Consider the following 27,645-nt stretch of genomic DNA (forward strand, 5'->3'; position numbering starts at 1 on the left):
GGATTTTCCTTTAAGTCATCAAATAAACCAGTTTCCCGTTCCACTGTTTGGTTGTTAAGTATGCCTTTTCTAGCTACCTTTTTCTTTTACTTAGGAAAAACTGACATCCTTGGGTCTTTCCCTCCACTTACTTAGGGATACCATGACACAGATTCAGAAGCCATCTGTAGAGAGACGCAGGAGGCAGGTACACACGCAGGGGACCATCGAGAGTCCCAAGCCAAGGGCAGATTCTCCAGCTGCAAAGGCAGTGCACTGCGTCTTGGTGAAGGCCTTGGAAGTGCAGCAATGGGTGAGGTGTCACGGACTCAGAGGTTCGTGGCCCAGCTCGCCTCACATGCTGGGAGTGCGGCCACGGGCGGAGAGAGGTCCCAACCAGCCTAAGCAGCCCAGGAGCTACCGATTCCTCAGCCAGCCCCAATAACAGAACTCGACTCTGTCTGTCCGCCATCCACTCCCAGAGCCACACTCACCTTCAACAGTGCCCCTGGACAGCTTCAGGATATCAGATTTCTAGCTCATCATTTGATATGCGGGGGAACCTTAAAGCAATCTAATTCCAAATTCTGTGCACAAAACCTTGAGATTCTCTCATTAAAAGAACTCTACCTATAAAGAATTGTTGTTTTTGTCCCTTATTATAATAGCTAATAGCCTAGTTATCAATCATATATCTGACCATATACACACACATATATACTTATGTATTTTAACTTTCTTTTTACATAGAGTACTTGTGTAGACTCAGAGGAATATGGACTGTGAGGTTAATGGTTAACTACTGTTATTCTCTGACAGGTATCCAGCAGATTGATTCAAAATCTGAGCAGGACACTTGTCATCCCGAAGCAGTTTTTCTCCAGAATCTCTTCCTGTGCCCATGTGACCCTCCAGAGGAAAGGCCAGAACGTTTGCAGGTTTAGTTCAGCACTCTGCTGGGCCTGCCTTTACCTGCAAGGCCTCCCACTTTGGCTCTGGGTGACCTCACTATCAGGCACAGTATGGAAAGAAGTGACCCAACTGTCCATCAACTGGAGGTCCCAGGGGAAGGGGAGAGTGAAATCACGTTTGTCCAATCAAGCCTTCCGTTCCAGCCGAGTTTCAGCTCCCCAGGGACCGGATCAGAAAACCCTAGTGCATTTGTCAGTGCACTAAATATGGATGTATGGATATTTCATTATAAGAGATTTCATTATAAGAGACATTTGGGGAAGCATCGGACTAGACCTACCCTTTGCTTTTATTTGGAGGCCTCCGATTACTTTGATCTTTTTTCATAAGCCAAACGGGAATGTAGGTTGGATTAGCACATCAGGTCCCGGGGCTCAGACACACGAAATCTCAGAATGGCAGACCTGAGCTTTAATAAGAGCCTCTGATGCCTCAACCACATTCTGACCGTGTGGCCGTGGACTCTGTAGGCAGATCCCTGGCTTCAAATCCTGGCTCCACATGTCCCTAATTTCACCTCTTTCTGCCTCGATTTCCTGGACAGCAAAGTAGGCAAATATCATGTCTAGAGGGGTTAAAGGTGAGCGTTCTCAGAGCACCCAGGAACGCCACTGGCAGCCAGGAGAAAAGCAGGTCGAGCGCCCTGACCTGAAATGCTCCCACCAGAGGTGGCTCAGGCTCCACATTTTCCCCCCAGGTTTTGAAATATTGCATATTCTAAGACATAATGAGACATCCTGCAGAGGGGACCCAAGTCTAAAACTGAAATTCATGTGTCTTACGCATACATCTTATACATGTAGCCTGAAGGGACAATATTTCTAGGGTGCTTATGGCTTTTTGGGGTGCTGGGGAAGAAACACAGAGCCTCGAGTGGGCCGGGCAAGTGCCCTCCCCCAGAGCCACCAGCCCCTGCACCTGGGTGGTCAGCTGGGAATCTTCACCCGCAGGGCCACGCGGCCACTCAGATAGCTCCAGAGTTGAAGCACTGGGTGACTGACTCTCGGGTCAGCGATGCCCGACCCGCGCTGTGCTGGCCTTACCCGACTCTCACAACTCACTGACACTGCTAACGAAACCACTGCCGTGACATTTCCCCTTTGACCCCGAGACACAGCTCGAGAGAAGTGGCTCTGTTCCACGTCAGTTCAGGAATTACTAAGCAAATATTTTCTGACTCTACGGCCACTTCCAATTCCTCATCTCACACGTGGTTAGTTTTAGAAACAGAACGGTTCCCTTTTTTGGTGAAATCAAGGTGAAAATGTAACAACTTAGAGACTTTCAAGGGGAAGTGAGGAAAATCCTTTTGAAATGCACTGGACACAGGAAGTGCTGGGGGGCTTTCTCTCTCCCTCTCTGTTCTGTCTCCTCCTTTCCTCCTCTTTCTGTGCTTCTCTCCTTGAACGAGCCCTGATTCTCTCACCTGTTTTCTTCTTTCTGTTTTTGTTGTTACGGGAAAACACAACGAATTCATTCACAAACAGATAAGTCAGGCAGGACACAATGAGCCGACAGTGCGCCAGAGAGACAGGACTCCGGAGCGGAACTTACCCCACGCTTTAGGCTCCTGAAGCAGTGGATTTTGGGTTTGGAGATCATGAACTCGTTGAAGCGATGGGAGAGGGGTTCCTTTTGCTGCTTGGGAGACTGGGGGCCGTTGGGAACAGCAGAGGGTGAGGCAGAGGCGGGGGGAGGAGGGGGAGGCTGATGGGGGGATGTTAAGAGGGACACAAGCTACGTGTGAGAGATGCAGCAGTGACAGAGTAAAACCAGAAAAAGAAGATAAGACACAAAACAAAAATAAACATCAAACAGCATTTGAAATCCAAAGCAAGTCAAACACAAACCATTAAATATTTAGGCCATGGTCCAACAGAAAGCAGGAAGGAATGTCAAATGAAGGACAGGATGGAAGGAAGAGGGTTAGTCCGCGGCGCACAGAGGCGAAGCAGAGGCACCGAGGGGAAGCCTGTGCGCGGCTCGCATGCAAACTACAAATGGTTACTCCAAAACCGGCTTAGGGCGGAAGGGGAGATGTGTCTACACCACCTAAACTAACACAGCTTGATGGGAGAAAATGAAAGGCCTTGATGCCAAGGTCTTTCTAGAATTAAACGTGGAGCCGCTTCCGTCTAAGCTTATGCGGAGGGAAACGCTGTCATGCACCTATGTTACCACACTACGGAAAGAAAATGGAGAATGTTCATGGAGACACATGTTAACGGGGATTCAAAACCCAGTTATTGCCCAGGGCCACAGGTTTAATCAGACGTGCTGCTAATGGTTATAGAGGTGGCGTCCTCACCCCCGCGCAGGTACCCAGCAGCCTCGGAGGGGGCTAGGAGTGAAAGGGCAAATGCACAGGGAGAGGGTCAGTAATCTGTTAGTGTGGGTGACACGGTACAAGTGAGAATGCGTCTGAAATAAGACAGCGGGCCATGGCAGCACTACCACCGACAGCAAGGCGGACCGGATCTAAAGTAGCACTCTAGATTTTTGTTTTTTCATTCTGAAACTACAGATTTAATATTTTAATTTTTTTTTAAACCTAAAGTCCAAATCTCCACACTTTAACAAATTCATTTTGCACTGGGTCCAAACCACCAGTACCTTATTTTTCTTGATGAACGGCCATAGCTTTCCTTTGGATTTGCCGCCAAATTTGAGCTCGGGCTTGCCATCTCCTCTGGAATTCGAGAGGCTGTTGTCGGACACGGTGCGTTTCATGGGCTGCGTGTAGTCCTCAAATTCAATGTCTCCGGGGGGCTCAAAACCCGACTTATAAGCTTCTATTACCAGCTGTGAATCCTGAAATCAAACCACAGACACATCAGCCACGCACAACAGTCCCACCCGGGAACCCCGGCGCCCTCATACGACGGGATCTACAGAAACTGCGCTCCATCTCAGACTTCCTGACACTTCTCCACCCTGGAGGAGCAAACCGGGTTAAAAACTACATTGTGAAAAGCAGGGGAAAAAAAAATAAAGGAAAGAAATAAATCCACGGGCCATGATTATGCAATTCCCTCGATAAACAGAGTAACAGAAAAACCTGGTTCCGGCAGACGCTCTGGAAGCGATTCAGCATGCGCTGGCCAAGGCTGGAAGAGACCGTCTCGTTTCTCAGGTCACTGGGTTCAAAGACACTGATCTAGAGCCTGGTGTTCCCTGGTGTAGATATTCGCCCACTAGAACACGAGCCCTCTTCTGTGACCTCTCTACTGCATTCCCAGCACCCGATGGTCCCAGGGGATCCCGGGGGGCAACAGGTGTTTGCTGAATAAATCAATGAACCGAACGTACACTCCACGGCGTGGAACTGTGGGTTCAGCAACTTCCCAGGGAGCCCAGAGCCAGACGGCGGAGACACAGTGTAAAGAAGTCACAGCCCAAGCGTCTTGAGCACCGTGCTATAGATGGATGGACTGGCAGATAATGACAGGTGGCAACCCAACTCCGTGACCTTCTGATTTTTTAAGGAAAGATAACAAGGGTGAGCTCGGGTTCTTAATGAGATGGGTTCAGCTGGCCATCGCTCTTCTAGCTTATCCTTAAAGTGCAGGTGAGTCGCGCTCCTGACAGACTTCCAACCAGTCACCTGCCTTCTCAGTCCTAAGAGCTGACTGGGCACACTGTCCCCGGACAACAGGCTTCACTGCTTGGCCTCCTGAACAGCAAGAGGTAGCTGTGTGACTAAGTTTGGCCTCTGAGACAGAGGCAGAAGTGCACTGTGTGATCTTAGGAATTCTTCTTAAGGCAGTGGCATGAGCCTGTCTCTGGATTCTGTTTTCTGAAATTTGGATGTGATGGCTGGAGCTCCAGGTGCCATACTGGACCATCAGGTAGAAGGTCACATCATTGTGAGCACAACAGCAAAACTGGGAGCTTTGCATCCTCTGATCCCATCTAAGTAATTATTAAAGTGTTTCCTCCAACTGCAACATCACTTCCTGATAAAGTACCTGTCCCCTAGTCCTGTGCCGGTGCTTCCTACCATTCTTTCCTACTTCATCTCTCCCAAAATGCTTGTCGTGTTTACAGTTCCACACATGTTCTCACTTACAGCAGTGCCTGGCACTTGTTAGAAATAAACAGAAGGCAGTGGCGGGCTTCAGAGCAAAGAGCACAGGCTGGGGGGGTCTAATGGACACATTTTGAAAGGGACCTGGGCAAGACTGTAACCACCTTGGGCTCAGGGTTCTTCTCAGTAGGTCAAGCTGGGGACGACAGGCATGGAATAAGGCAGGGGTTCAGTGACACTCAGTGAACCATGTTATAAAAGCACCACGGAGCCAGGCGCAGTGGTCCACACCCACTATCATCCCAGTGATCGAGGAGGCTGAGGAGGAAGGACCCCGAGTTCGAGGACAGCCTCAGCAACTCGGCAGGACCCGATCTCAATATAAAACATTGGCCTAGGGCTGGGGATGTGGCTCAGTGGCCGAGCACTTATTTAGCATGTGCAAGGCCCTGGGTCCGTCCCAGCATGCACTAAAAACATGTAGACAGGACCCTTGGATTTAGCAACAAGAACATGAGAAATGATTCTTAGTGACGCGGTGGAAAAAGAGGCTCCTATAATGGGGGAAAATTCTAGAATCCAGTGGTGGCTCATCATTTCCCAGATAAAACTAAGCAAGGAACACATCACTCAGACAGACTCTGGCAAAACCTTGGCTGAGGGAAGTCTCCCAGCTCCTAAGAGGAGACCTTAACATCAGGTTCCTTAGATCTTCACCGCTGCCAGATGCCTGTGAGGAGCCAGACCCACAGAGGGCGTCCATGGTGGAAGGCAGTGCTTCCCGGCTCCACTGCGCCCTCACCCTTTGAAAGACCCCCGGACGTTATTCCCTGATGATTACTGAGATGTTCACAGGGTGATCACAGGAAGCCTCATGAAGAGTATTTTTTTTTTAATAGATAAAACCATCAAAGAAAGGTTCAGCTTGGAGGGACAGTCGCATCACATCTGGGGAAACGCCTTGGCACGCGCAGTGGGGGCACCAGTTATTTAGGAGCACCGACAACTTTTCCCTAAGAATTCAGCTGCTGTCGTGGAAGGAGGAGCATCAGACTCACTGTATTAACAAAAGGGAGACGGAGAAACCCTGAATCACGACAAGACAGAGAAGAAACTCCACCCACCGCCGGGGAGCCCTCTCCCACCGACTGACGGGTCCCAGGTCAATGTTCCTAATGAGAGGATCTTGCCTCCCAGGGGAGGCCTAACTATGTCCCTTGTCACAGCTGGGGGACCACCACTGGCATCTGGTGCCAAGTACCCTGACAGCCCCCACAAATGCCACTTACAGATTTTCTCAGCCAAATGACAAGAAAATACTTCGACTTAATGCTGTAATGTCACCACCGTCAATTCACCATGACAATGTGTTTTCTGCAAAAAGGATCAGAGCCCGGTCCATGCCACGGAGGGGCCACCTCGACAGCTCCCCGGGAGGGCTGCTGTGGGAGAGGCCTGGCCACAGAGGAGGTGGCCCTGGCAGATGGAGGGGCCCTGTAGCGGAACCACAGCATGTCACTGTGAACAAGCCCAAAGCCCACTGCTTACGCTCTTCTGGTTGATGGCCTCGGCCGCCTTCACTATCCCGTCCAAGCACTTGCCGATGATGGGGATCACCTGCCGGTCCACCTCGGCGTACGTCTTCATGGACTCCCCGATCCTCACGATCCGCCTTTCCTCCATCTCTTGGATTTTCTGCAACGTCAGAGTGTGTTTTTTTTTAAAAAAAAAAAAAAAAACAAAACCTCGGTCCCTGAGATTCAGGGAAGTTGTTTGGGGCAACACTGTTACCTAAAATAAATCCTCTAGGGGAAAGGCCTGGAGGTCATATGTACTGTGCCTCTATACTAGCCGGCTGTATACACACCTGATAAACTGTTAGGCGGCCAAGTGTGTACTTCGCACAATTCCATTCCATTTCAGCAAGAGCCCGTCGTGGTAGTTAATTATTAACATCATTTGGTAACACACTTCAAACGCCTTCTCCATTTTTTTTTTTTTTTTAGTACTGGGGATTGAACCCAGGGGCACTTGATCACTGAGCCACATCCCCAGCCCTTTGTCATCTAGAGGCAGGGTGTCACTGAGCCGCTTCGGGCCTCACTGAGTTGCTGAGGCTGGCTTTCAACTCGTGATCCTCCTGCCTCAGCCTCCCGAGGCGCTAGGATTACAGGTGGGTGCCACCATGCCTGACACGTCTTCTGCATCTTTGATCCCCTATTTTACTCTAGACCAAGAAAAGCTCAGCCCGTGGCTGTCTCAGTGTAACACAGGCTGGAGTAGAACTAGTGTCCCTTCCTTCTGCCATCCGGGGTTCTCGTGTGCTGTGGGTGTAGATGCCAACAAGCAAGGCTTATGTTTTCCTACATCTAGGTTTGAAGTCATGAAAGATTCCCCAAATGGAAGAGCATGTACATATCTTTTCTGATATGTGTGTGTGTGTGTGTGTGTGTGTGAGAGAGAGAGAGAGAGAGAAAGAGAGAGAGAGAGAGAGAGAGAGAGAGAGAGAGAGAGACATTAGGGCTAAGTGCCTGCTCTGCCAACACCTTCCCACTGAACCACACCCTGCCTTCTCTCCTCACTTTTGATAACCTAAAGTAGCCAAAAGAAAACAATCAAAAGGAAAGAATTGTTACTGATTCAAATCCTACAAGTGTGTGGATGTACGCTGTTTTCTTAAGTTGGCATTTTTTGTAGGTAGAATGGTTCTTATAGTAAAGAACTAAAATGGTCCTTTTAGTTAAGACTGGCACACAAGCACGCGCACTCGCGTGTACACACACACACACACACACACACACCAACTGTAGGCACAAAGGGGGTTGGCCAAGGCAACTCGTTAGTCTTGAGAGTAATATGACATCTCCTTGCCAGGGCCAGTGGTGCATGCCTGTAACCCAAGTGGCTTTGGGGACGTGGAGGGCGAAGGCAGAAGAATCACAAGTTTGAGGTCAGCCTCAGCAACTTAGCAAGGCCTTGAGCAAGCTAGTGAGACCCTGTCTCAAAATAAAATACAAGAAGGGCTGGGAACATGGCTCGGTGGTTAAGCGCCCCTCAGTTCAATTCCTGGCACCAAAACAAATAATTAAAAATAAATTACATCTCGTTCTTATTGCTGGCCAATGCTTGACCTATGATTCTAAAATTGACTCACTGGACATCAAATTACAGAAACACTTAGACCACAAGCCCAGCGGTCCGATTCCAAGGCGACACGTTTGCACCCAGAGCACGCGAGACGCAGGAGGTCCTGAGGCCCCACCTGGAAGATGCTGGGGATGTGGGTGTGGTAGTACTCGTGCTGCTCCTGGTTGAACTTCTGAAGGCTCGACGAGTAGTCTGCCTTGCTGTCCTCTGCCATCTGGTGACGTATCTGAGCTTGCTGCCGCGCCTGAGGGCCAAAATGAGGACACACGTTTATGCATTAAAAAGAAGGAAAAAGACCTTGAACTGCACACCGCAGCCGAAGTCACCCCAAGTGGCTGGATTTCTCAAGTGCTGTTTTTTTTTTTTTTTTTTTTAAATCTTGAACATGAATCTACTTTAGGTGAATTGCATGCACCCCAGTGTCACAGACCCCACTCCGTGGCTCACCGTGGCTCGCAGGTGCAGGTTTGACCAGTGCTCCCTCCCTATGGTCTGCTTTTGGGCCAGTTCTCGTTTTCAGGTCACCCGGGTGACTCCTGTGGGAACCTCGGCTCACGTGTGTGTGTATAGACCTCAAATGTGCATTTGTTTTAAATTTTGGAGGAGGGGAGCAGGAACCCCTACATTAGAGTCTAATTCCCACAGGTTTCATGAACTAAGAAAGCATGGGAACCTCCGAGACTGCGGACCCGAAAATGCTTCACCTGTTTTCAGTGCCTACGTTCAAGAAGCAATAATAACGCACCTTGTTCTGCTTTCTACGGCTTTTCTTGGGTGGGGGTGTGCTAGTTTGTGTTTTATCATTTTAATTCTCCAAAAAAAATTAATAGGACACTTGATAAGTGTGAACCGGGTGCGGTGCCTCATGCCCCTGGTCCCGGCGACGCAGGGCTGAGCAGGTGGGTGGCTGAGCCCAGGAGTTGGAGGTGCCTGGGCAGCACAGGGAGACCCGGGCTCAAGAAACGAACACTCGTTGCTAAAAAGAACCAACAAAAACCAACATATACATCGTCACTCTCTTTCAATCCATATTTTGGTTGATTGCATACTTGTAAAGGAAGGGTAGCCGTTTACAAGTGGCAGAATGGATTCTGGTGTGTGTGATGGGAATGGGACCCGGGACCTCCGGGGCGCCCGGCACTGGCCACCACGGAGCGACACCCCCAGTCCCAGGAGGATTTTAAAGCTCAAACCAGACGGTGTGCCCACCCTAAGGCATCCCCGCACAGGAGCCGTGATACTCCTAACCCCCCTGCGACGCACGCAGCCTTTAGAGGTGATTTGCTAACACCATCCCGTGACACTGACCCAATCCGGGGTCCCCTGGCAGAAGCCCACCCCCTGCCTGAAGGAGCCCGGCTGGGCTGGGCCTGGCGGGGGGCCTGGCGAGCTCTCTCTGGGCCAAACGCAGCAGGAGAGGCTCTGCTCCAGCACGGCTGCTGTCTGCCTGTTTTAATTTTGTTTCACTGAACAAATACAACAGAGGATTCAGACCGAGAGTGAAAGAAAGCACACACAAAGGAGGTTCAGACGTGAACGCACAGAGGAAGCGCTCAAGCCGTCGGCCCCACTTTCTGTGTGACGCAGGCACCACCGGCTCAGGCGCCCTCCCCTGGGGGGACCTGGAGCCCACTTCCACCAGGCAGTCCCCGTCTGCAGACCGCAGAGAGCCAAGGTGGCGATTCACAGTTACTTCCTTTATCTTCTTCCCTCTTCAGACATCACACTTCTTGAATGAAGGTGACAGTGACAATGTTTCCCATCAGTTTCCTTATTATCTGGGGCATTTGGTTGGTGAGGCCAGAGGGCCTCTCACTTTTATCGACTTCTCATTCTTGGCTTGTTCCTACTCTTTGTTGGTGGCCTGTGACTCCCTTCCTGGCCATATGCTGTGGCTTCCGTTCCTACTCGTCTACCAGTAATGGAAGAATCGAGGCCCCAAATGCTCATCTCCACCTACCTCCAAACCCCCACCCGGGTGCGCGGTGGCTCCTCCGTTGAAACAACAGCTTCCCCTCTGTGAATGCCATCTGGCCCTTTACAAAAAGCACTTTTAACTCCTTCAACGACCTTTGGTTTCATCATTTATCATTTTGCTCCGAATATTAAAAAAACAAAACAAAAAAAACAAGGGAATTCCCACCCAGACCTCAAACTTCTAAAACCCTCTCCGGCTCCTTCCACACCTTCCTCAGAAAGCCCCAGAAACTCCACAGGGGAGTCTCCTCCCCTCTTCTGTAAGGAACAGGGCGACTGAGGAGAGAAGCGAGTCCCGCTTAGTTTGGAGAAGTGATTCTCCTTTGTGGAATTTTACAACAGCCCAAGTTCTGGAAGAGACTCAGGATATCATTGTATATGATAGGTATAAGTGTACACAAGCGCACACGCACACGCGCACACACACACACACACACACTTGAGCAGACTGTAGCTCCCTGGTGATAAACCCACTGTGGCTGCCTGGCATATTTTCCTGAGCGCCGACCAGAGGTCCTTGGCACCGTGTGGGTGGGGATGACTCTGCTCTCCTCCTCCTGGCCCCCCACTAGCGGTCAGCTTCCCTGTGTAATTGCTTTGTAAGCTCCTTAGCTCTCAGGAGTTTCTCAGTGCCCTTTACCCAGCCTGCACCCAGCAACCCTGAAACATGACTGGGGACCCCGAGGTGGGAACTGCAGAGGACTCTGGGTAAAGAACAGCAGGTCACACTCCAGCCTGGAGGGTCAGCACAGGAGAAAACACACCTTGGGCACAGCGTCGGCCCACCTTTTATGTGACAAACTCTCTCTGGGACTCTTTCTCCACTGCGAAGGCTGGGACATAAGATTACAAAAGCCCCCGTTTCTACAGACTTGCCTGCTCACTCTCCCTCCAAGCCCGGGGGACTGCTTCAGCAGAGCCCTGATCTGCGCAGAATTCCACAAAGCCACCGAGGAGGAGTGGCCGTCTTGCTCCGCCCCCGCCCCCCCCCCAGCTGCTTTGCATTAACATCCAGCTCTGAGCCTTGGGCCTAGGAATGTGCTTGCTATTTATTGTTCTCCCCAAGCTAAAGAAAATCTATTTTTGTTTAGTAAGCTTTTCTGTTTATTCTACAGTGGAATTTCAAAGTCTCCAAAACTAGTGTTGAGCCACTCAGTCATTATTACAAACATATTTTAGAAATTATTTTTGAGGGCTGGGGCTGTAGCTCAGTGGCAGAGAGTCTGCATGTGGAAGGCACAGGGTTCGATCCTCAGTACCACATAAAAGTAAAATAAAGATATTGTGTCCACCTACAACTAAAAAAGTTTTTTTTTTAAAAAAATCATCTTTGAAAGTACTTTCAAAAATGCATCTGGATTGGGCTGGGGTTGTGGCTCAGGGTTAGAGTCCTCACCTAGCAGGTCTGAGGCCCTGGATTTGATTCTCAGCACTACATAAAAATAAATAAAGGTATGTGTCCATCTACAATCAAAAAATAATTATTTAAAAAAAATTTTTAGATGCATCTGGAGTAACTGTGGAGTCACTTGATTTTACAGACTGCAGCTCCCAAAGTCTGAGGCTAAATGGAGATTACAAGCCTCTCTGTGGCTCACCTCTTTGTAAATTGGTCTAAAAATAGCAACTATTATCTCAAAGAGATACAGTATTTCCATTCTAAACCACAGCATAGGTTATTTCTTTAAGCAAAATTTCCCATTCTAAAAATAAGAAGTGCTGCCTCTTTGAAGACACCAGGACAGCCGTGTACTTGGGGTTGGTGAGTTGGTTCTGCAGTTTTTTTAAAAAAATCTTGGAATTTAGAGATAACATTCTAAAAAGTCCAGAAGGCCTGCAGTTGCCTGTGAGTGTAAGTCACAGACATCTCCGAGTGAGATTCTGACCCCTTCTGATGTCCATCAGGAAGACTGAATTTAAACTTTACACTCTCTTTGACAACCCCCAGGAATCTCCCCAGACACGTCCAGACAGACCTAAGTGTGCACTAGCGGTGCGACGCACTTCTTGGTGATTCTTAACACAGGTGGCATTAAAACTGACTGCCTGAAAGGCCACAGGAGTGACTGCTGAATAGAAACCCCACTGCAGCCCAAGACGCCCCGTCCCAATGAGTTGGTCGTGATCCACTTAGTTAGCTAATTTTAGATTTTTAGTGTGGCCAAAATGTGTAGTTATTTCCTGTTTAATTCAATATGACTCTTTCTTTAGTAATTCAAAATATTAAGGAGAAAAATAACTGCTGTCTCAGTCTCAGGGATCATGAACAGAGAATCGGGGTGCACAAAGAAACCTGCTCACGGGCTGGGGATGTGGCTCAAGCGGTAGCGCGCTTGCCTGGCATGCGTGCGGCCCGGGTTCGATCCTCAGCACCACATACAAACAAAGATGTTGTGTCCATCGAAAACTAAAAAATAAATATTAAAAAAAAAAAAGAAAGAAAAGAAATATTAAAAAAAAAAAAAAAGAAACCTGCTCACTTTCACGTGGGAAACACAGCAGGTCTGCTTACAAAGGTGTGCCCCTGGGCGCTGTTCACAACTGCCCACGGCTTTTGATCTTATAACAAAACGAGCACATATGGACTGGCTCCATTTATATATTGACTGAACGTGTAAATAGTGAGACTGAATACTGAGGGAGGTGGCGGACCCCTGAGATCCCCCAACTTGGGAGGCTGAGGTGGGAGCATCTCTGCACCCAGGAGTTTGAGACCAGCCTGGGCAACAGGCTGTGCCCCCAAACCCTCATGAATACACTAGATTCTCCAGGATTTGTCAATGATTAGGAGTCACACTGATTTTTTTTTTCAAAGAGAGAGAGAGAATTTTAATATTTATTTTTTCTTAGTTTTCACGCGGATACAACATCTTTGTTGGTATGTGGTGCTGAGGATCGAACCCGGGCCGCATGCATGCCAGGGAAGCGCGCTACCGCTTGAGCCACATCCCCAGCCCAGGAGTCACACTGATTTTACCCTAGTCTTTGACCCAGCAGTTCTACTTCTGGGAATTTATCTTACTGAAATGACTTTAAGTGGGCACCAAAGCTACCCACCATCACGAGGTTTATGAGAACTAATGATTTTAAATAATAATCAGAAACCAATGCCAGCAATTTGATTGGTTAAATAATACGATGGGCTAATGTGTAGCCTATTTAAAAATATAAAAGAGGGATGGGGCTGGGGCTTGGTGGTAGAGCGCTTGCCTAGCACATGGGAGGCACTGGGTTCGATCCTCAGCACCACGAAAAGATAAATAAATAACAATCATTCCTGAAAAGAGTGATTAAGGAAGATTTTACTTTGCCAAAAAGATGGGTAAAAGATACAAATTCTAAAGCTAAAGGCCAGAAACAGTCAAAGGACAAGGAAGCCTGGCCTGCCTTTGTGGTTCAGTTAAAAAAAAGAAAAGAAAGAAAGAAAAGAGAAGCTTTGAAAAGCTCATATAGTAGGAGGGATGCTAATAAAGAGAGGAAAGAAAAAGCTCTTTGTTCAGAGCAATGTTGTTGTGTGATAAATGGCATTGTTTAAATTTCCAGCAAACTGTTACATCTAGAATACATTTTCAAGTTCAAAACTAAGAATGCATTTAAAAATTCCTGTTCAGCTAGAGTGCTGGCAGTTTGTGTTGGAGACTTCCAGACCAGGAGCTTGCCAAAACAATGAGTCTGTCTTTGATAAATTATAAGGGCAGCTAAAATACAAAACAGAGAAAAACTTCAAAATAAGTTAACCAAAGAAATGTGCTTAAAATATTCCAGCAATTTCCTGGTTTTTTTTCTTTTTCTTTTTTTTTTTTTAAGTCTTCCAACTTTCTATCCCAGTATTGTAGGATACTTTGGAGCAATCACCGAAATAGGAGAAGAGAGAGAGATAGCAAGTGAGACCAGCATCTCAATCCCCCAGGGGCCATTCACTTGCTAAACAGGGCTAAGAAAAGGCCTCTGTCTCTCTGTACCCTGGTTGCCCAATTTGAAAAGCAGAACTTTCAAGATCTATGTGCTCAAGGTGAGTGGCAATTTTGCTTGCTGCAAAAGCTTAGGCTGACACTCGGTGAGGTTGGCATAGCCCCAAGGTGGGCTCCGGGACCTTGGTGGGGCAGAAATCACTCTCCAAGACCTCACCTGCGCCCCAGTTTCTCCTTCTGATAGGTTTGTAATTGATACCTTTTCCACCTCTCCTTCTCTCCTTAATAACCCCAGACCATAATACTCACAAGGGTTCATAAACACATAGCTCAAGATAACAGGCTGGATATTCTGGCTGAAGCCTCCCCGCCGCTGCCCCCCTGTGATGCTGGGCATTGAACTCGGGGCCTTGTGCCTGCAAGGCAAGCACTCTATCAACAGAGCTATGTCCCCAGCCCATTCTGGCTAAAACTTAATGTCCACATGATCACCATTCTCTGTTGCTGGGGTTAATAAAATTACATATGTAATTATATTAACAATTAAATCATACTTGTAATAATAAAATATGCAATTACATTACTACTTATATGTTACTATAATTATACAGATATAATTCCCAGACATCATGTAAAAGAACAGAAATACTCAAATCACTTTGTAAATGCAGTTCTAGACAAGATATGTTCCTTAGGACAACAAGAAGATTATTTGTGTTATATAACTCAGGGGAAAAATATGAAAATGCCATAATTCTCTTTCTGAAGGTATCTGGTGATAGGTTAGCAGCCATTCACCCTTAGTGTCCAAGTCACAAGTAGATGTTTAATCAAAAACATGTTTAGCCAGGCACAGTGGCGCGTGCCGGTAATCCCAGAGACTCTAGAGGCTGTCGCTGGAGGATCCCAAGTTTGAGGCCAGCCTCAGCCATTTAGTGAGACCCTACCTCAAAAATAAAAAAATAAAAAGCCGGACATGGTGGTGCACACCTATAATACCAATGGCTCAGGAGGCTGAGGCAGGAAGATCACAAGTTCAAAGCCAGCCTCAACAACTTGGTGAAGCCCTAAGCAACTCCGTAAGGCCCTGACTCTAAATAAAATATTTTAAAAAAGGGCTGGGGATGTGGCTCAAAAACATTCAATACTAAAAATCTCACTCGTTTTTTCAGTAATGTACTGTCAATGACACCAGGATGCAGGAGTGCGAGCCTTCTTCTATTTTATCCTCAGTGTATTTTATCTGATTCTCTAAGCTGGACGATGCCTAGCAAAGCTCCTAGTGACCATAAAAACGGCCAGGAAGCTTTTTTGGGTCTCAGGCTCTGGAGTGGAGCGGGGAAGTGTCCTCCTGTGCACAAGGCCTCATGCCTGTGCATGCTACACAGATGGCCCAGCATGTCCATGCCAAGAAATTAGCATATACATGAGTTCCAGGTGGTCTGGCAGAAACAAAATAAAACCTTGCTGAGGGGATACTTCCACAACCCTGAACCTGATGGGACTCCCAGGTAAAATATCATCTCCTGTTGAAGATAGGCTCATACAAAAAAAAAAGAAGAAGAAAAGAAAAGAAAAAGAAAATAATAATGCACAGGGAGTACTGACCCAACAGAGAGAACACGATCACCAGGAGAATCTGAACCAACAGGACAGTTTGAAAGGAATTATAAAACAAGAACATTTAAAAAAAAGAACAAAATAAAAGACCCAAGAGAAACAAGAAAATAAGATATTATAAAGATTGGGCATATCTGAAAACAGTGAAACTTCTAGAAACGAAAAACATAGTTGTTGGAAAAACAATTTGAGACAAGAGTCTCTGTGTTGCCCAGGTCAGCCTCCAACTCCTGGGCTCAAGCGACCCTCCTGCCTTGGCCTTCTTAATAGCTGGGGTTACAGGTGTATATTGCCGTGCCTGGCTCAGCAGTCGAAATGTAAAAACTCAATAGATAACCATCTAATACGGATCTCAGAACGAACAATTTGAGAAAATAAAATTGAGAGTAATTTTGGAGAGTTAAAATATTCTGAAATTTTCCTATACTTATGAGAGGAATACATATTCAAGGAATCCTAAGCAGAGTAAATTAAAAACAAAAAGTCTGTACTTTGAAATGCCACTGCGATGCCACAGAACATCAAAGGCAAATATAAGTGCTTCATAGTAAAAGAACAAAGTCCAATGTCCACAACGGAGTGCCATTAAGTGGACAGCCAACTTCCCAAGAGGGACAACTGACAATGGAAGATAATGAAATCATAATTTTCAAATTATAATTTTATTTAGAGAAAATAATTGTCAGCCTAGAATGTGATACCTAGCTAAACTATCTCATTAGCATAAAAACAAAATAAAGTGAGTTCCCACAAGTAAATACAATTTACCACTCACAATACTTCATGTAAAAAAAAAAAAAAATTAAGACTCTCACTCAAGAAGGAAACTTAACTCACAAAGGAGTAATAATGCCAGAAGTACCCTGGCCCTGCGTTATCACAAGGCTATCTGCCACTGTGTGGACAGATGGTGGACAGTTAACCCCTTGAGAGCCAACCTGGGCCTCCTCATCCAGCTCAGTACTCACTTCTCCTTACTGGACTCTGACCTGAGGCGTGTGCTGATTAATCCGCCAGTTTCCCTGTGTCTAGCTCACTAATGGCTGTCACCCGCCTGGTTCTGCAGGCAAGAGCAGGGCTGGTGGCAGCTCGTGGAGCAGAACCAGCAGTAAAGCCCTGTGGGAAGTGGAAGAGCAATGAACCTGAGGCACAGAAACATTTCTGCCACATGCAGAGGGGCCACGTTAGGGAACGTAATGGAACATTCCATAACCCCGCCCTTGGTATGGATAAAGGGATACGAGAACACGGGGGTGAGCTCACACCTTGGGAAACAGAGGGCCCGGTGCCAGTGTGCTTTCTGAGGGACAGGCGCTTCATCCAGGTCAATCATCCTCCCGTTGGGCTTCGGATACCCTTCACAAGGGCTCCATCTCACCTCTGCAGGTAGACCCACCAGGCCCCGCTGGACCTGCAGGAGGTCCCCGCCGTCCACCTCCCTCGGCCCTGGGAGGACCCCCCTCCGCCAGCTGCCCGCTCTCTGTTCGACCTTCTCCACTTTTACTTGTCCTTCACGTTCAAGGCCCAGTTCCCCCGGGCTTCTTCCACCGTCCTTCATCTACACAGACCGTGTCGGATGAGAATCCACGAGCCACTTTGTGCCACTGGGTGTTTCCTGGGCCTAGGACCAAGCAATTTCATCTATGATGCACTTCTTTTAAAAAAATGATATTTTTTTCCTGCGCTGGAGACTGAGCCCAGGGAAGTGCTCTCCCTCTGAGCTACATCCCAGCCCTTCGTGAAGCTGCTCCGTCAGATAGGGCCTTGCTAAGCTGCCCGGCTTGCCTGGGACTTGCCATCTGCGGGGATGACGGGTGTGTGCGACCGGCTTGGTGATCTTTTTAACTGCGATTGCTCAGATCACATTCACCACCTGATTTGCAGGGGACACGAGATTTTCCCCAGGTGACTCAGTGTTCCCCATCTCTCCATCGCGTCATTGCTTGCTGACTGGGGTCCTCACACAACGTACCTGCTATAATCCTGCTGAAGTTATGCACAGTGCAAACAAAGAAAATTCTTGCTGAAGGCCTAGAATGTCCCAAAATGTACTCAACTGATTACCAGTAGATCAAAGGGGAAAAACAAGGACAGAGAAGCCGGAAGTAGTCCAAGAAGGACCCAAAATACAGATGGTGAGTACATGGTCGACAAGGACCCGCAGCCCAAAAACAGTCCACCCCCTCACACACCTCACGTACCCCGAAACCTCAGGCCTTGGGGTGCGCGGCCATGTTCCTAGATGAGGGACTGGGAAACAGGCTCAGAGATGGGGTCAAGGACCTCAGGTGGCACCATTCATAGGGGGAGAAACCAGGCTCAATCCCACTGCTATGCGATAACTAGGATGGGAATAAGCTGGTGGCCAGCCCAGACCACTTGCTGTCAGAGAAAAGTGAAAGACTTTATCAAATGAGTCACCGTAGAAAGCCTTACACCAGCTGGGGACAGTACGTGAGGGCTCAGAGCTCAAGCCACACACACAGACACACACAGAGACCCACACAGAAACCTCACTCCCAGCCGCGGATGGAGGCTTGAGAATGACTTATGGTCTCCCTCTGCGGCCTTGGTATTTCTGCACACTGACAGACAAGCTTGTCAGCAAGCGAACTTTCGGCGGGGAACAGCCTCTCCACAGATGCGACTGTTCACGGGATAAACAAACAACAGTGTCTCTTCTAGAGGCTCTTGAATTCAACGTTGCTCCACTTACAAAAAAAAATACTGAGAGCAACGATACCCTTTTTTTTTTTTAATATATATATTCTCTTCTTAATTCTAACCACTTTTCACTTGTTGTAAATGAAAAGCACTTTTAACTTTTTAACTTTCAAAGATTAAGCTGCTGTGGTTGCAAAATTTATTTCCTGCGTTCATACGAACCACTTCCTCTTTTGTTTTCTAAATTGTTACAGTGAACAAATCCCTTCAGAGAATTAGTCAGACATTTTATATAAAACAGAAATTTGGGGGAAGCACTAAAGATATTCCCATGTTCAATAAAGACGTCAACCTAGCAGTTACAGCAAGCCAACAACACAAAATTGAAGAGTACAATTCCATATACGTACAAGAACTGAAGTAGACATCTTGCTGGAGACCGTTTCCCCAAATGGTAAAAAAATTTAACACTGTGCTGTTCAGCTGGCTCCCGCTTGAGAAGAACCCGTTCTTCCTGCCTGGGCTTCAGTCCCCGAAGCTGATCCCGAGGGAAGGTAACCTCCTAAGTACTGCACCCATCTGTCCTGAGATGATTATCTGACCGTCAGTAATCCCTCAAACCAGAGGCCATCTTTCTTGCCTCACACTGGCATAGATTCTGCATCCTTTATTTTTCTCTTTAAAAGTATTCGATTAAAAAAAAATGTATTCGATTAAATAATCCATCACACATAAAAAAGTACCTGTACATTTTATTCTGATTATGGGGCTTGGGTGTAACTCCGTGGCCCACTGTGTATCACCCTGTGAGAGACCCTCAGTTCCATCTCCAGCACCAAAACCAAACCCAAACAAAAAGGTCTGAGGTCTTCATTTTTTTATCTTAGAATTCTACCTTTATCCCCCAGGGACTGGGGACTATCATTCTACTTCCCAACAGGGAACCCTACAGAGAATCTAAAAATCTAACCATGGTCAGAACCAAGGACTTGAACAAGTCCTAATATCACACAAAAACAGGATGTCCACTCCCAGGGAAATTGATACACTCGTTTGTGCTCATGGTCAGGGTTTTAATGTAACTTTTAAAACATTTCCTCAAATTCGTTTATATAACAAAAAGTCAAGGTTAAGCCAGGAAAATAAAAAAGTCAACCTCTCACATCGGAGTCTCCTGGCTAGTTAACTCTCAGGATCACGTGAATCCCAGTCGAGAAGCCACATGAACTTTTCGTGGCCAAAACTGGCCATGAATTGCGATACCTGCCATAGAGGAACCACACACTTCAAGTAAAACCGAAGCTACCAGAAAAGGAAGAAATGGACTCGGGAGTTTCAGAAAACACAACTTGAAGTCAACTAACAATTTCTGCAGCTGCCGTCACCACGCACTGGCTGCACTTTCCGTTAGACAATATCCTATTTTGCGTTTAGAAATTATGTAAGAGCAGCAGTCACGAGGCAGGGCAAATCGGAGAAAGGGTCATTCATTGCCCGTCGTGGATGAACCCAGTTTAATGCATGCGTTTAGAAAACACTGTTCTCTCTGTTCGGAAATATTATTTCACATTCCATTCATTTTGATAACCTTTTCCTTTCTCATCCCAACTAGCCAGCTGCGGCACCGTCAGAACACACAGACGAGGGGCTGCCTCTCCTCCCGGCTTGACCGGCACCGCCTCAAGCAGAGTGAAGGACAAACTCTGACCTCAAAGTCCCTGTCACCAGATGCCACTCAGGAGTTGTGCAAGGGGCAAACAGGAAAGTTCCCGCACGGCAAACTAAGCATTAGGGAGGAAATAAGAGGCAAGTTCTTTAAAGGAAAGAATTGTGTGATCATCCCATAAAAATATTAGAAAGCAAAAAAATAAATAAAACATTTAAACACACCCACAGAATTGTGTGATCCTAAGTTGGCATGTCTGCCACCCCCATCCCTTGCCAGCAGACAGCATTACAAGTGAAGGGCTGACCATGACCCAACGCCTGACCACTTAGGAATTCCATCAAGTAAGAATTAGGGTCAGGGATGGAGCTCAGAGGTAGAACGCCTGCCCAGCACATGGGAGGTCCTGGATTCAATCCCAGCACCACACACAAAAGACAATTAGATCAATAAGTCATGATTCATAAGAATTTCATAAAAAAAAAAAAAAAAGAGCCAGGCAGGGTGGCACCTGCCTGTAATTCCAGTGACTCAGAAGGCCAAAACAGGAGGATTGCAAGTTTACAGCCAGCCTTGGCAACCGAGTGAGACCCTGCCTCAAAATAAAAATAAAAAGGGCTGGGGTCTCGGTTCAGTGGTTAAGTGCCCCTGGGTTTGACCCCTGGGGACGGAGGGAGAGTCAGAAGGTCACACTCCAAGGGGTGAGGGTATTTACCTCTAAAAGAGCCTGGCATGGCAAAGAATGCTTTAGCTTACAGTGTTTTAATTGTTTACGGGAGACATATTTGAGTAAGAACAGGCACGGTTTGTTTTTCCATGTTTCTGGTAATCAATCCTTTGACTTGTCAACATCACAAACTGGGTAGCGAGGACTTTCTTTCCCATCTGGTTATCAGGGGTGCGGTGGGGTGGGGGTGAAGAGTCTGTTTTTATCTTCAGGTTCAGCGCCTGGGTCTTGAGCCACAAGATGACCTGTTCCAACACGTATTGGTTCCTTCGCAAACCCAGATTAACTAACTCCAAATTCTCAAGTCCTTTGAAGTCTTCAGACTCAAAACTCTGTCAGCGGCATCGTGGCAAAGGAAAAGGGATTCACTGTTCCCTAAGTTTTTATTGACAATAAAACCCCTAATTTAGGCTTTTTCCCTCCCTTACTGTTCCTCTAAGGAACATGGTATCCTCAGGATACCCAGATATGGACTCGTGCCCAGAGATAAGATCTGGCAAGAGAACACTGCACATCTGGCCACACTGGCACCCAACCCAGAAGGAAAGCAGCCCATGCCATGGGGTGGATGCGGGCTCAGTGGGTGGTTTGGACATAGTGCTTATGACCTGCGGGTCCGCAAGAGGGATGCTCACCTCTTCAGAAAGAGAAGAAAAATCAGCACACACACCCGGATCTGAAATAGCACACACACAGGGCGTACTCTGCACATAAAATCACAGGAGGCAACAGTTCAGCAGTACTGACCACCGTCCCCCAGCGCTGGCCACCATCCTCAGCGCCGCGTGGCTGACTGCAGGAGGAGGAGGACGGCCATGCCCTGCACAATGACAATTCAGTCACTTGTGGAAACCCTAGGAGACATCTGTGTCTGATGCTAAGGCCATCAGAAATCACAGGAACAGGGGATAAGAACCGAAACGCCGCCTCTGTTTGGCCTGACACTGACATAAGCTTCCTAAGCAATGAAGGAAAACACAGATGCGACAGTCACACTGTTGCCCAATTTGGGAAATTACTGTGTTTCAAGACAGAAAGCAAAATCACTTTAAAACGTCAGTGTTTACAGACTGTTCCATCCGCTCCTGTGTGTGCGATGCGGAGACGAACTAAGCTGTGGCCTCCGTGGGGAGGAGGTAAGCGCTACTCGTAAAAATAGCAAAATGATGCTCTCCATGTAGAAAAAACCCACATCTTTGGAAATATTCAAGTAACTGAGGATAGCAACTCCATCTGTCAGTACGCATCAAAAATCCTAAAACTGGGGCTGGGACTGTGGCTCAGCGGTGGAGCACTCGCCTAGCACGTGCGAGGCCCTGGGTCTGATCCTCAGCACCACATAAAAATAAAAAAATAAAGATACTGTGTCCAACTACAACTAAAAAATAAATAAATGTTAAAGATAAAAACCCTAAAACTGCCTTTGGATCCAGCAACGGCACTTGGTTAACTGCCTTGGATCTGACCCGAAAGGCGGGTGGGGGTTGTGGGGAGGACCTGGAAAAAAAACTGTTGGTGCTGAGGATGGCACCCAGGACCTCAGGCTTGCTGAGCATGTGCTCCGCCACCGGGCTCCATCCCAGCCCTGTCCTGGAAATGGCGGGACCACAGAGGGCCAGAACTCCCAGTGTGTGTGGACCCTGCACATTAAGTTGAAACCTGATTGTCAATAAATTGAAATTTTATGTTGAGATGGATATAGTATTGTGAAAATACCAACCCACAGGGTTGGAACAAAAAGCAGAGAATAAAAAATCAAATCAGTAGTTAGGAACTTTCTCACAAAGAAGTATTATTAAACATTTAGGGAATAATTTCATCTTTCCTTTAGTATTTCAGGAAAAAAGAGGGCTGGGGTTGTGGCTCAGCGGTGGAGCACTCGCCTCACATGTGCGAGGCCCTGGGTTCGATCCTCAGCACCACATAAGAACAAATAAATAAAATAAAAGCTTGGTGTCCAACTACAACTAAAAAAAAAAAAATAATAAAAAAAATAAAGAAAGAGCAACCCTCTAAACTCCTAAGAAAAGCAGAGGAGAACAGACAAGAAATGAAAACCATAGACCAATTTCAAGGAAAACGTCTTAAGTGATGTATTTTTTAAAATTCCGCTTATGTATCAAAAATATACATCATAATCTCATTAAGTTGTCCCAGGAATGCTAATTTGGTTCAATGTAATATACCCGATTAATGTAATTTACTACATTAATGAATTAAAGGAAGAAGAAAAATATTTAATGATATTCAGTACCAAATCAAGCTTAAAAAACAAACCTCTTGGTAAAAGAGGGAAAATACTTTAACCCAACAAAGGATTTACCAAAATCATTCTTTATGGGAAAACCTTGGAGCACCCTCTTTCTAGCCAAGGAGACAAGGAAGTCCCCAGGGACTGCTTCCACCAGACCTGGAGGGGCTCCCCAGCAGCACAGGAAGACACACACCCCAAGGCAAGGGGTCAGGACGGGGGAGTAGGGCTGTCTCTGCAGAAAAACCAAAGCAGAATCACAAAGATCACCTCCCCAACTCCAGCTGGAACATTAACCAGGAGTCCTGCATTCTACTGCCCCGTGAACCAGACAGGGACGAAGGGGAGAGGAAGGGAGTTAAGGAAAGTCTGATTGTGTTTCTATAAAGGTGAAAAGGAGACGGAATTACAGACCTACTCACTGGTGGTCCATCTGCACATGGAGAAACTGTGAGGAAGAGCGAGGAAAGGACTTAGCCCAGATTCAGGACAGAGTTTAGCCCTGGGGTGGGGATCAGGAGGAGGGCAATATCCGGGAGGGGCCATCAAAGCAGCAGCAGCCCAGCTGCCTAAGACAGAGCCTGCGCCAGTAGGTGCGGCTTCTGTACTTCTTTTTTGGTATTGGGGATTGAAACCAGGGGCACTCAACCATTAAGCCACATCCTCAGACCTTTTCAAATAGTTTTATTTAGAGATAGGGTCTTGCTACATTACTTAAGGCTTCACTAAACTTTTGAGGCCAGCCTTGAATTTCCAATCCTCCTGCCTTAGCCTCCTGAGTTGTCAGGATTACAGTTGCACAGCCACTATGCCCAGCTTTTAATATTCTTTACATTGTACATATACAGTATTCATTGTGCTTTGTTTTGTGAAGCTGGGAATTGTATTCAGGGCCTTATGATTGACAGGCAAGTGCTTATCCTCACCCCTCTAGATTTTGGGGTTGGAGGCAGGTTTTTGTACCTGGGATTGAACCCAGAGGTGCTTTGCCACTGAGTCACATCCCCAGCCCTATTTTGTATTTTATTTGGAGACAGTAGTTGCTGAGGCTGGCTTTAAACTCATGATCCTCCTGTCTCAGCCTCCAAGCTGCTGGGATCACAGGCATGTGCCACCCACCTGGTTAAACACCATATCTTGAAGCGAGGAATTTGGCAGAATTGGGCAAATTCTAATTCATGCCATTTTTCAACTAAAGTCATTTCCAACTAATCTCGCAAAAGCAAAGGATGTCTACAAAACCACATGGCTTTCCCCACTGGGAAGTAGGGTCCTGCGGGAACGCAGCTGTTCAACAGGCGGATAGTGTCGAGGCTCTGGGAAACAGGGAAAGGGCTTCCAGGGAAGAAAGGCCTTGGGGCAGAGCAGACCGGTGGCGGCTCAGTGCGCAGGGACCTGAGGCGCAGCCTGGCCTCCAGGGAGGGGCAGCAGCCTGTGTGGTGCTTGGAGCAAGCCTGGAAGCAGCCAAGCTCCCCCAGCGGGGAGAAGCACTGTCCGGCCTCCAGAAACCGTCTTTGAAAAGCCATGAGACGGGCTGCTGCCATGGGCAGGGGTCCTGGACCCTGGACAAGCTGCTGGGCTCCTCACCTGGAGGCTCCTCGGGATGGAAAACGCCCGACTCTGAGCCCTTCTGTGGCTCATCAGAAAGGGGCTATGGGGCGGGCACCGGGGGGCGAGGGCAGGCGGGGCCTCACCTTCTCCACGTCGGCCTTGGTCACGTTGATGTCCGCATCCATCTTCTCGAAGTACTGCTGCGCCCGGTCCGCCTCCTTGCAGTCCCGCTCGAACCGCCGCTTGCTCTGCGCCCGGAACACGGAGCCCGTTACCCAGGGTGACACTCTTACCCCCCCCCCAGCCCTCGGCTCTCTGGACTGGTTTCTTGTAGGCCGACGTCTCCAGAAGCCATTTTAAAATCTGCGTTTATTTCCATTAAGTCTGTCTCATCTCTGCTCTTTCCACGACTTCTAGAAAAAAGAAATACTCGAGCACTCTGGCTCCACGTTTAATGGAGGTAATGGCTCCGGAAGCAAGTTAAATGGAATTCCAAGGAGAAATGTCTGTGAAGGCGTCTTTTCAGTGCTTTTGTTTACTTATCTGCTTTTACTCACTGAGCGATTCAAGCCTAAATCAAACTTGAATCAGAAAAAATCCATAAAGAGTTGCTTTCGGGCTGGGGATACAGCCCCCTTGGTGGAGGCCTGCCTCACAGGCACAAGGCCCTGGGTTCAGCCCCCAGCACAAGGGAGGGAGGGAGGAACCGCCTTTGCTGTTTGCTTTCACTTACGGATTCAAGCTGCTTCCAGCAGGTCTCCATGTGCTGCTGCGCTTTCCGGCCATCGTGAAAGTTCTGCAAAGGGGAACACATCGGCATCAGTGCCCCTGGCCTCACGTGGTCACAGAGAAGACACTTTCCTGCACTTAGGTAATACGGACATCTCCACATCTGGGATGGGGCTGGGTGTGACTCAGGGTAGAGCACTGGCCCAGCAACAGGGACGCCTGCAGTGCCACCCCAGCACCCAAAACCAGTCCATGTTGACCGCCTAGGACGGGCCTCCAGGTTGGAAAACCTGGAGAGGAAAAGGAAACAGCCACCGGGCTCCCTCCAACACTCTAGAACCGCCTGATGGAGGGGACAGACGCCACCGTGAGACAGGAGGTCCTCAAGACAGCAGCCACCTGGTCATTTCAGCTGTTCTGAGGTGTGATTCACGTGTCACGGGACGGACCCACTTAAATTGTTTGGGACCACCACAATTGATTTTAGAACATTTTTCATCACCCCAAAAAGTAAAACCGAACCTCTTAGCCGTCACCCTCTACCCCCACCCCCCCGTCGTCCCCAACCCCAGAAAGCCACCATGATAGCTCCTGTCTGTGAATCTGCCAGTTGTGGGTATTTCGTGTGAGCAGGTCACAGAGCCATGAGAACTGTGTGACTGGCTCAGTGTCTCCATCATCTCTAAAGGTTCGTCCATGTTGTCACAGTGTCAGGACCTCAGTCCTCTTTATTGTCAGATGATACCCCGCCGTGGGCCAATGCCACACTTCACTTGTACGTCGGTCAGGGGATGGACATTGGTTTGTTCCCATTTTGGCCACTGAGAAGGCTGCAGCAAACTCTTGTGTAAAAGCTCTATATGGATGAGTGCTTTCATCATCTACATTGACTGATTGATTGATTGACTGATTGATTGATGGATTGGATCTGCAGGGCTGGGGATGAACTCAGGATCTTGCAAATGCTGAGCAAGCCCCTGCCACTGAGCCACACCCCCAGGCCCTTCAGCCAACCCAGCAGAATTTCCTGGGGGTGGGACCAGACCTGTGATAACGAGATGTCCAGGTGACCCCAGGCTTGGGGTCTGGGCTTTAGGAGAGGAAGACCAAAGAAATCGGGTCAGAGGGGAGGGCCAGACGCACAGCACTAGTTTGGTCTAAGAGTGGAATTTCTGCGAGACTCCCCCGTGGACAGTCTAATGTTGTGGGTGAGCGGATCTGAGGGTAGGGAAGGGTTAGAACCAAGGATCCATGTAGAGTCACCAGTGTTGGGTGGCAGGTGCGCAGAGGAGAAGGTAGGTGAAGGAATGACAGGAGCCAAGAGGTCCCCTAAGCACATCCGCAGAGCTCTGAGCTTACCCACACCTACAACTGGGCGGAGCCCCGTGGACGGCTGACCTGGGGAAGGCCTGGGGAAGGCCGCAGGGGAGCCCAGCCGGGGTTGGGAAGAACAGTGCTCCTTTATAGGGACGAACCGGGCTCTCTGGGGAGGTCAGGTTTCCCTGCTCCGTCTCCTCCAGCCCAAGAGGAGCCGTTGGGACTTCATTATTCAGCTCTCACAATGGACCCAGGAATAAAACCGAAAAGCCGAGGAGTCTAAAGCTGGGGATCAAACCCAGCAAGGAAAAGGCTGTGGAAGGATCAAGAAGCAGAGCTCAGGGCAGGGGAGGGTCCTCTGGGCCCCGGAGGAAGCACCCAAAGTGGGGAGGAAAGAGGAAGAAGGTCCCGGGGACGAGCCAGTCGCCAGCAGGGATGAAAGGGTCCCTTGCAGAAGTCACCTGGGGTCAAAGTCAGCCCTTGCAGTGAGGCACCTTCCTGGCCCTGGTCTGGTGGCTTTGTCCCCCTATCGAGAGAACTTGTGGCCCTGGTCCACTTTATGCTCTGAACACAGCCCCTGTGCTCTGCTGCTGTGACTTACTTTTAATAAGGACATCTTTCTTTCTCTTCTTCTCCCCCTGCTCCCCCCCAACCTCCCCCCCTCCCTAATCTCAGGGGACAGAGGGTCACCGTTCTTCCCCATCCTAGACAGAGTTACGACGGGGCCTGGGGCACACACCCACCACAGGAACCAAGTCAGACTTTGGGGACGGCACCAGATCTCAGAAATGGCCATTTCCCAAATCAACCAGGGAATTACAACTCAACTCCACAGCGACCGGAAGGTAGCCTTGAATCACCTCTTCAAAGCCCCTGGTCCCTGCATGGGCGGAACCCCAGCCTCGGGGACAGCAGTCCCTATTTCTCTTTTGCTAGGAAAACAATGAACCTGCTTTTCCCCTTTCTCCAAACCCTGTCCTTGCTATTGGATTGGGGTTAGGACGAGGACTGAGCCTTTGGTAACAAGCTGTCCCCATTCCCAAGCAGGGCCACAGGGTCCTGAGGTTTGCTGACGGGGAACCATCTTTCCCAAAAGGTCTCACTGGA

The 27,645-nt window shown here is 48.2% G+C and overlaps 1 protein-coding gene across 15 annotated transcripts in view; it reads right to left on the reverse strand.

Moving 5' to 3' along the window:
• Positions 1–27,645, reverse strand: part of Fnbp1 (formin binding protein 1) — a 105,180-nt gene that overhangs the window by 20,728 nt on the left and 56,807 nt on the right. For 6 of the 15 annotated variants that reach the window (XM_046451304.2, XM_058581842.1, XM_046451305.2 and 3 more), the window contains exons 5-10: positions 25,226–25,288; positions 24,636–24,740; positions 8,241–8,369; positions 6,527–6,673; positions 3,565–3,762; positions 2,506–2,688 (exon numbers count right to left, since the gene is read on the reverse strand). In XM_046451304.2, coding sequence (XP_046307260.1) covers positions 2,506–2,688; positions 3,565–3,762; positions 6,527–6,673; positions 8,241–8,369; positions 24,636–24,740; positions 25,226–25,288 — 825 coding nt within the window. The remainder of the gene's footprint in view (positions 1–2,505; positions 2,689–3,564; positions 3,763–6,526; positions 6,674–8,240; positions 8,370–24,635; positions 24,741–25,225; positions 25,289–27,645) is intronic. The other 9 variants (XM_046451307.2, XM_046451310.2, XM_046451309.2 and 6 more) reach the window with 3 other exon arrangements.

This window comes from Marmota monax, unplaced genomic scaffold, assembly GCF_021218885.2.
Source record: "Marmota monax isolate L192 unplaced genomic scaffold, Marmota_monax_Labrador192_F-V1.1 WCK01_AAM20220418_F8-fsc00020, whole genome shotgun sequence".
Taxonomy (NCBI): Eukaryota; Metazoa; Chordata; class Mammalia; order Rodentia; family Sciuridae; genus Marmota; species Marmota monax.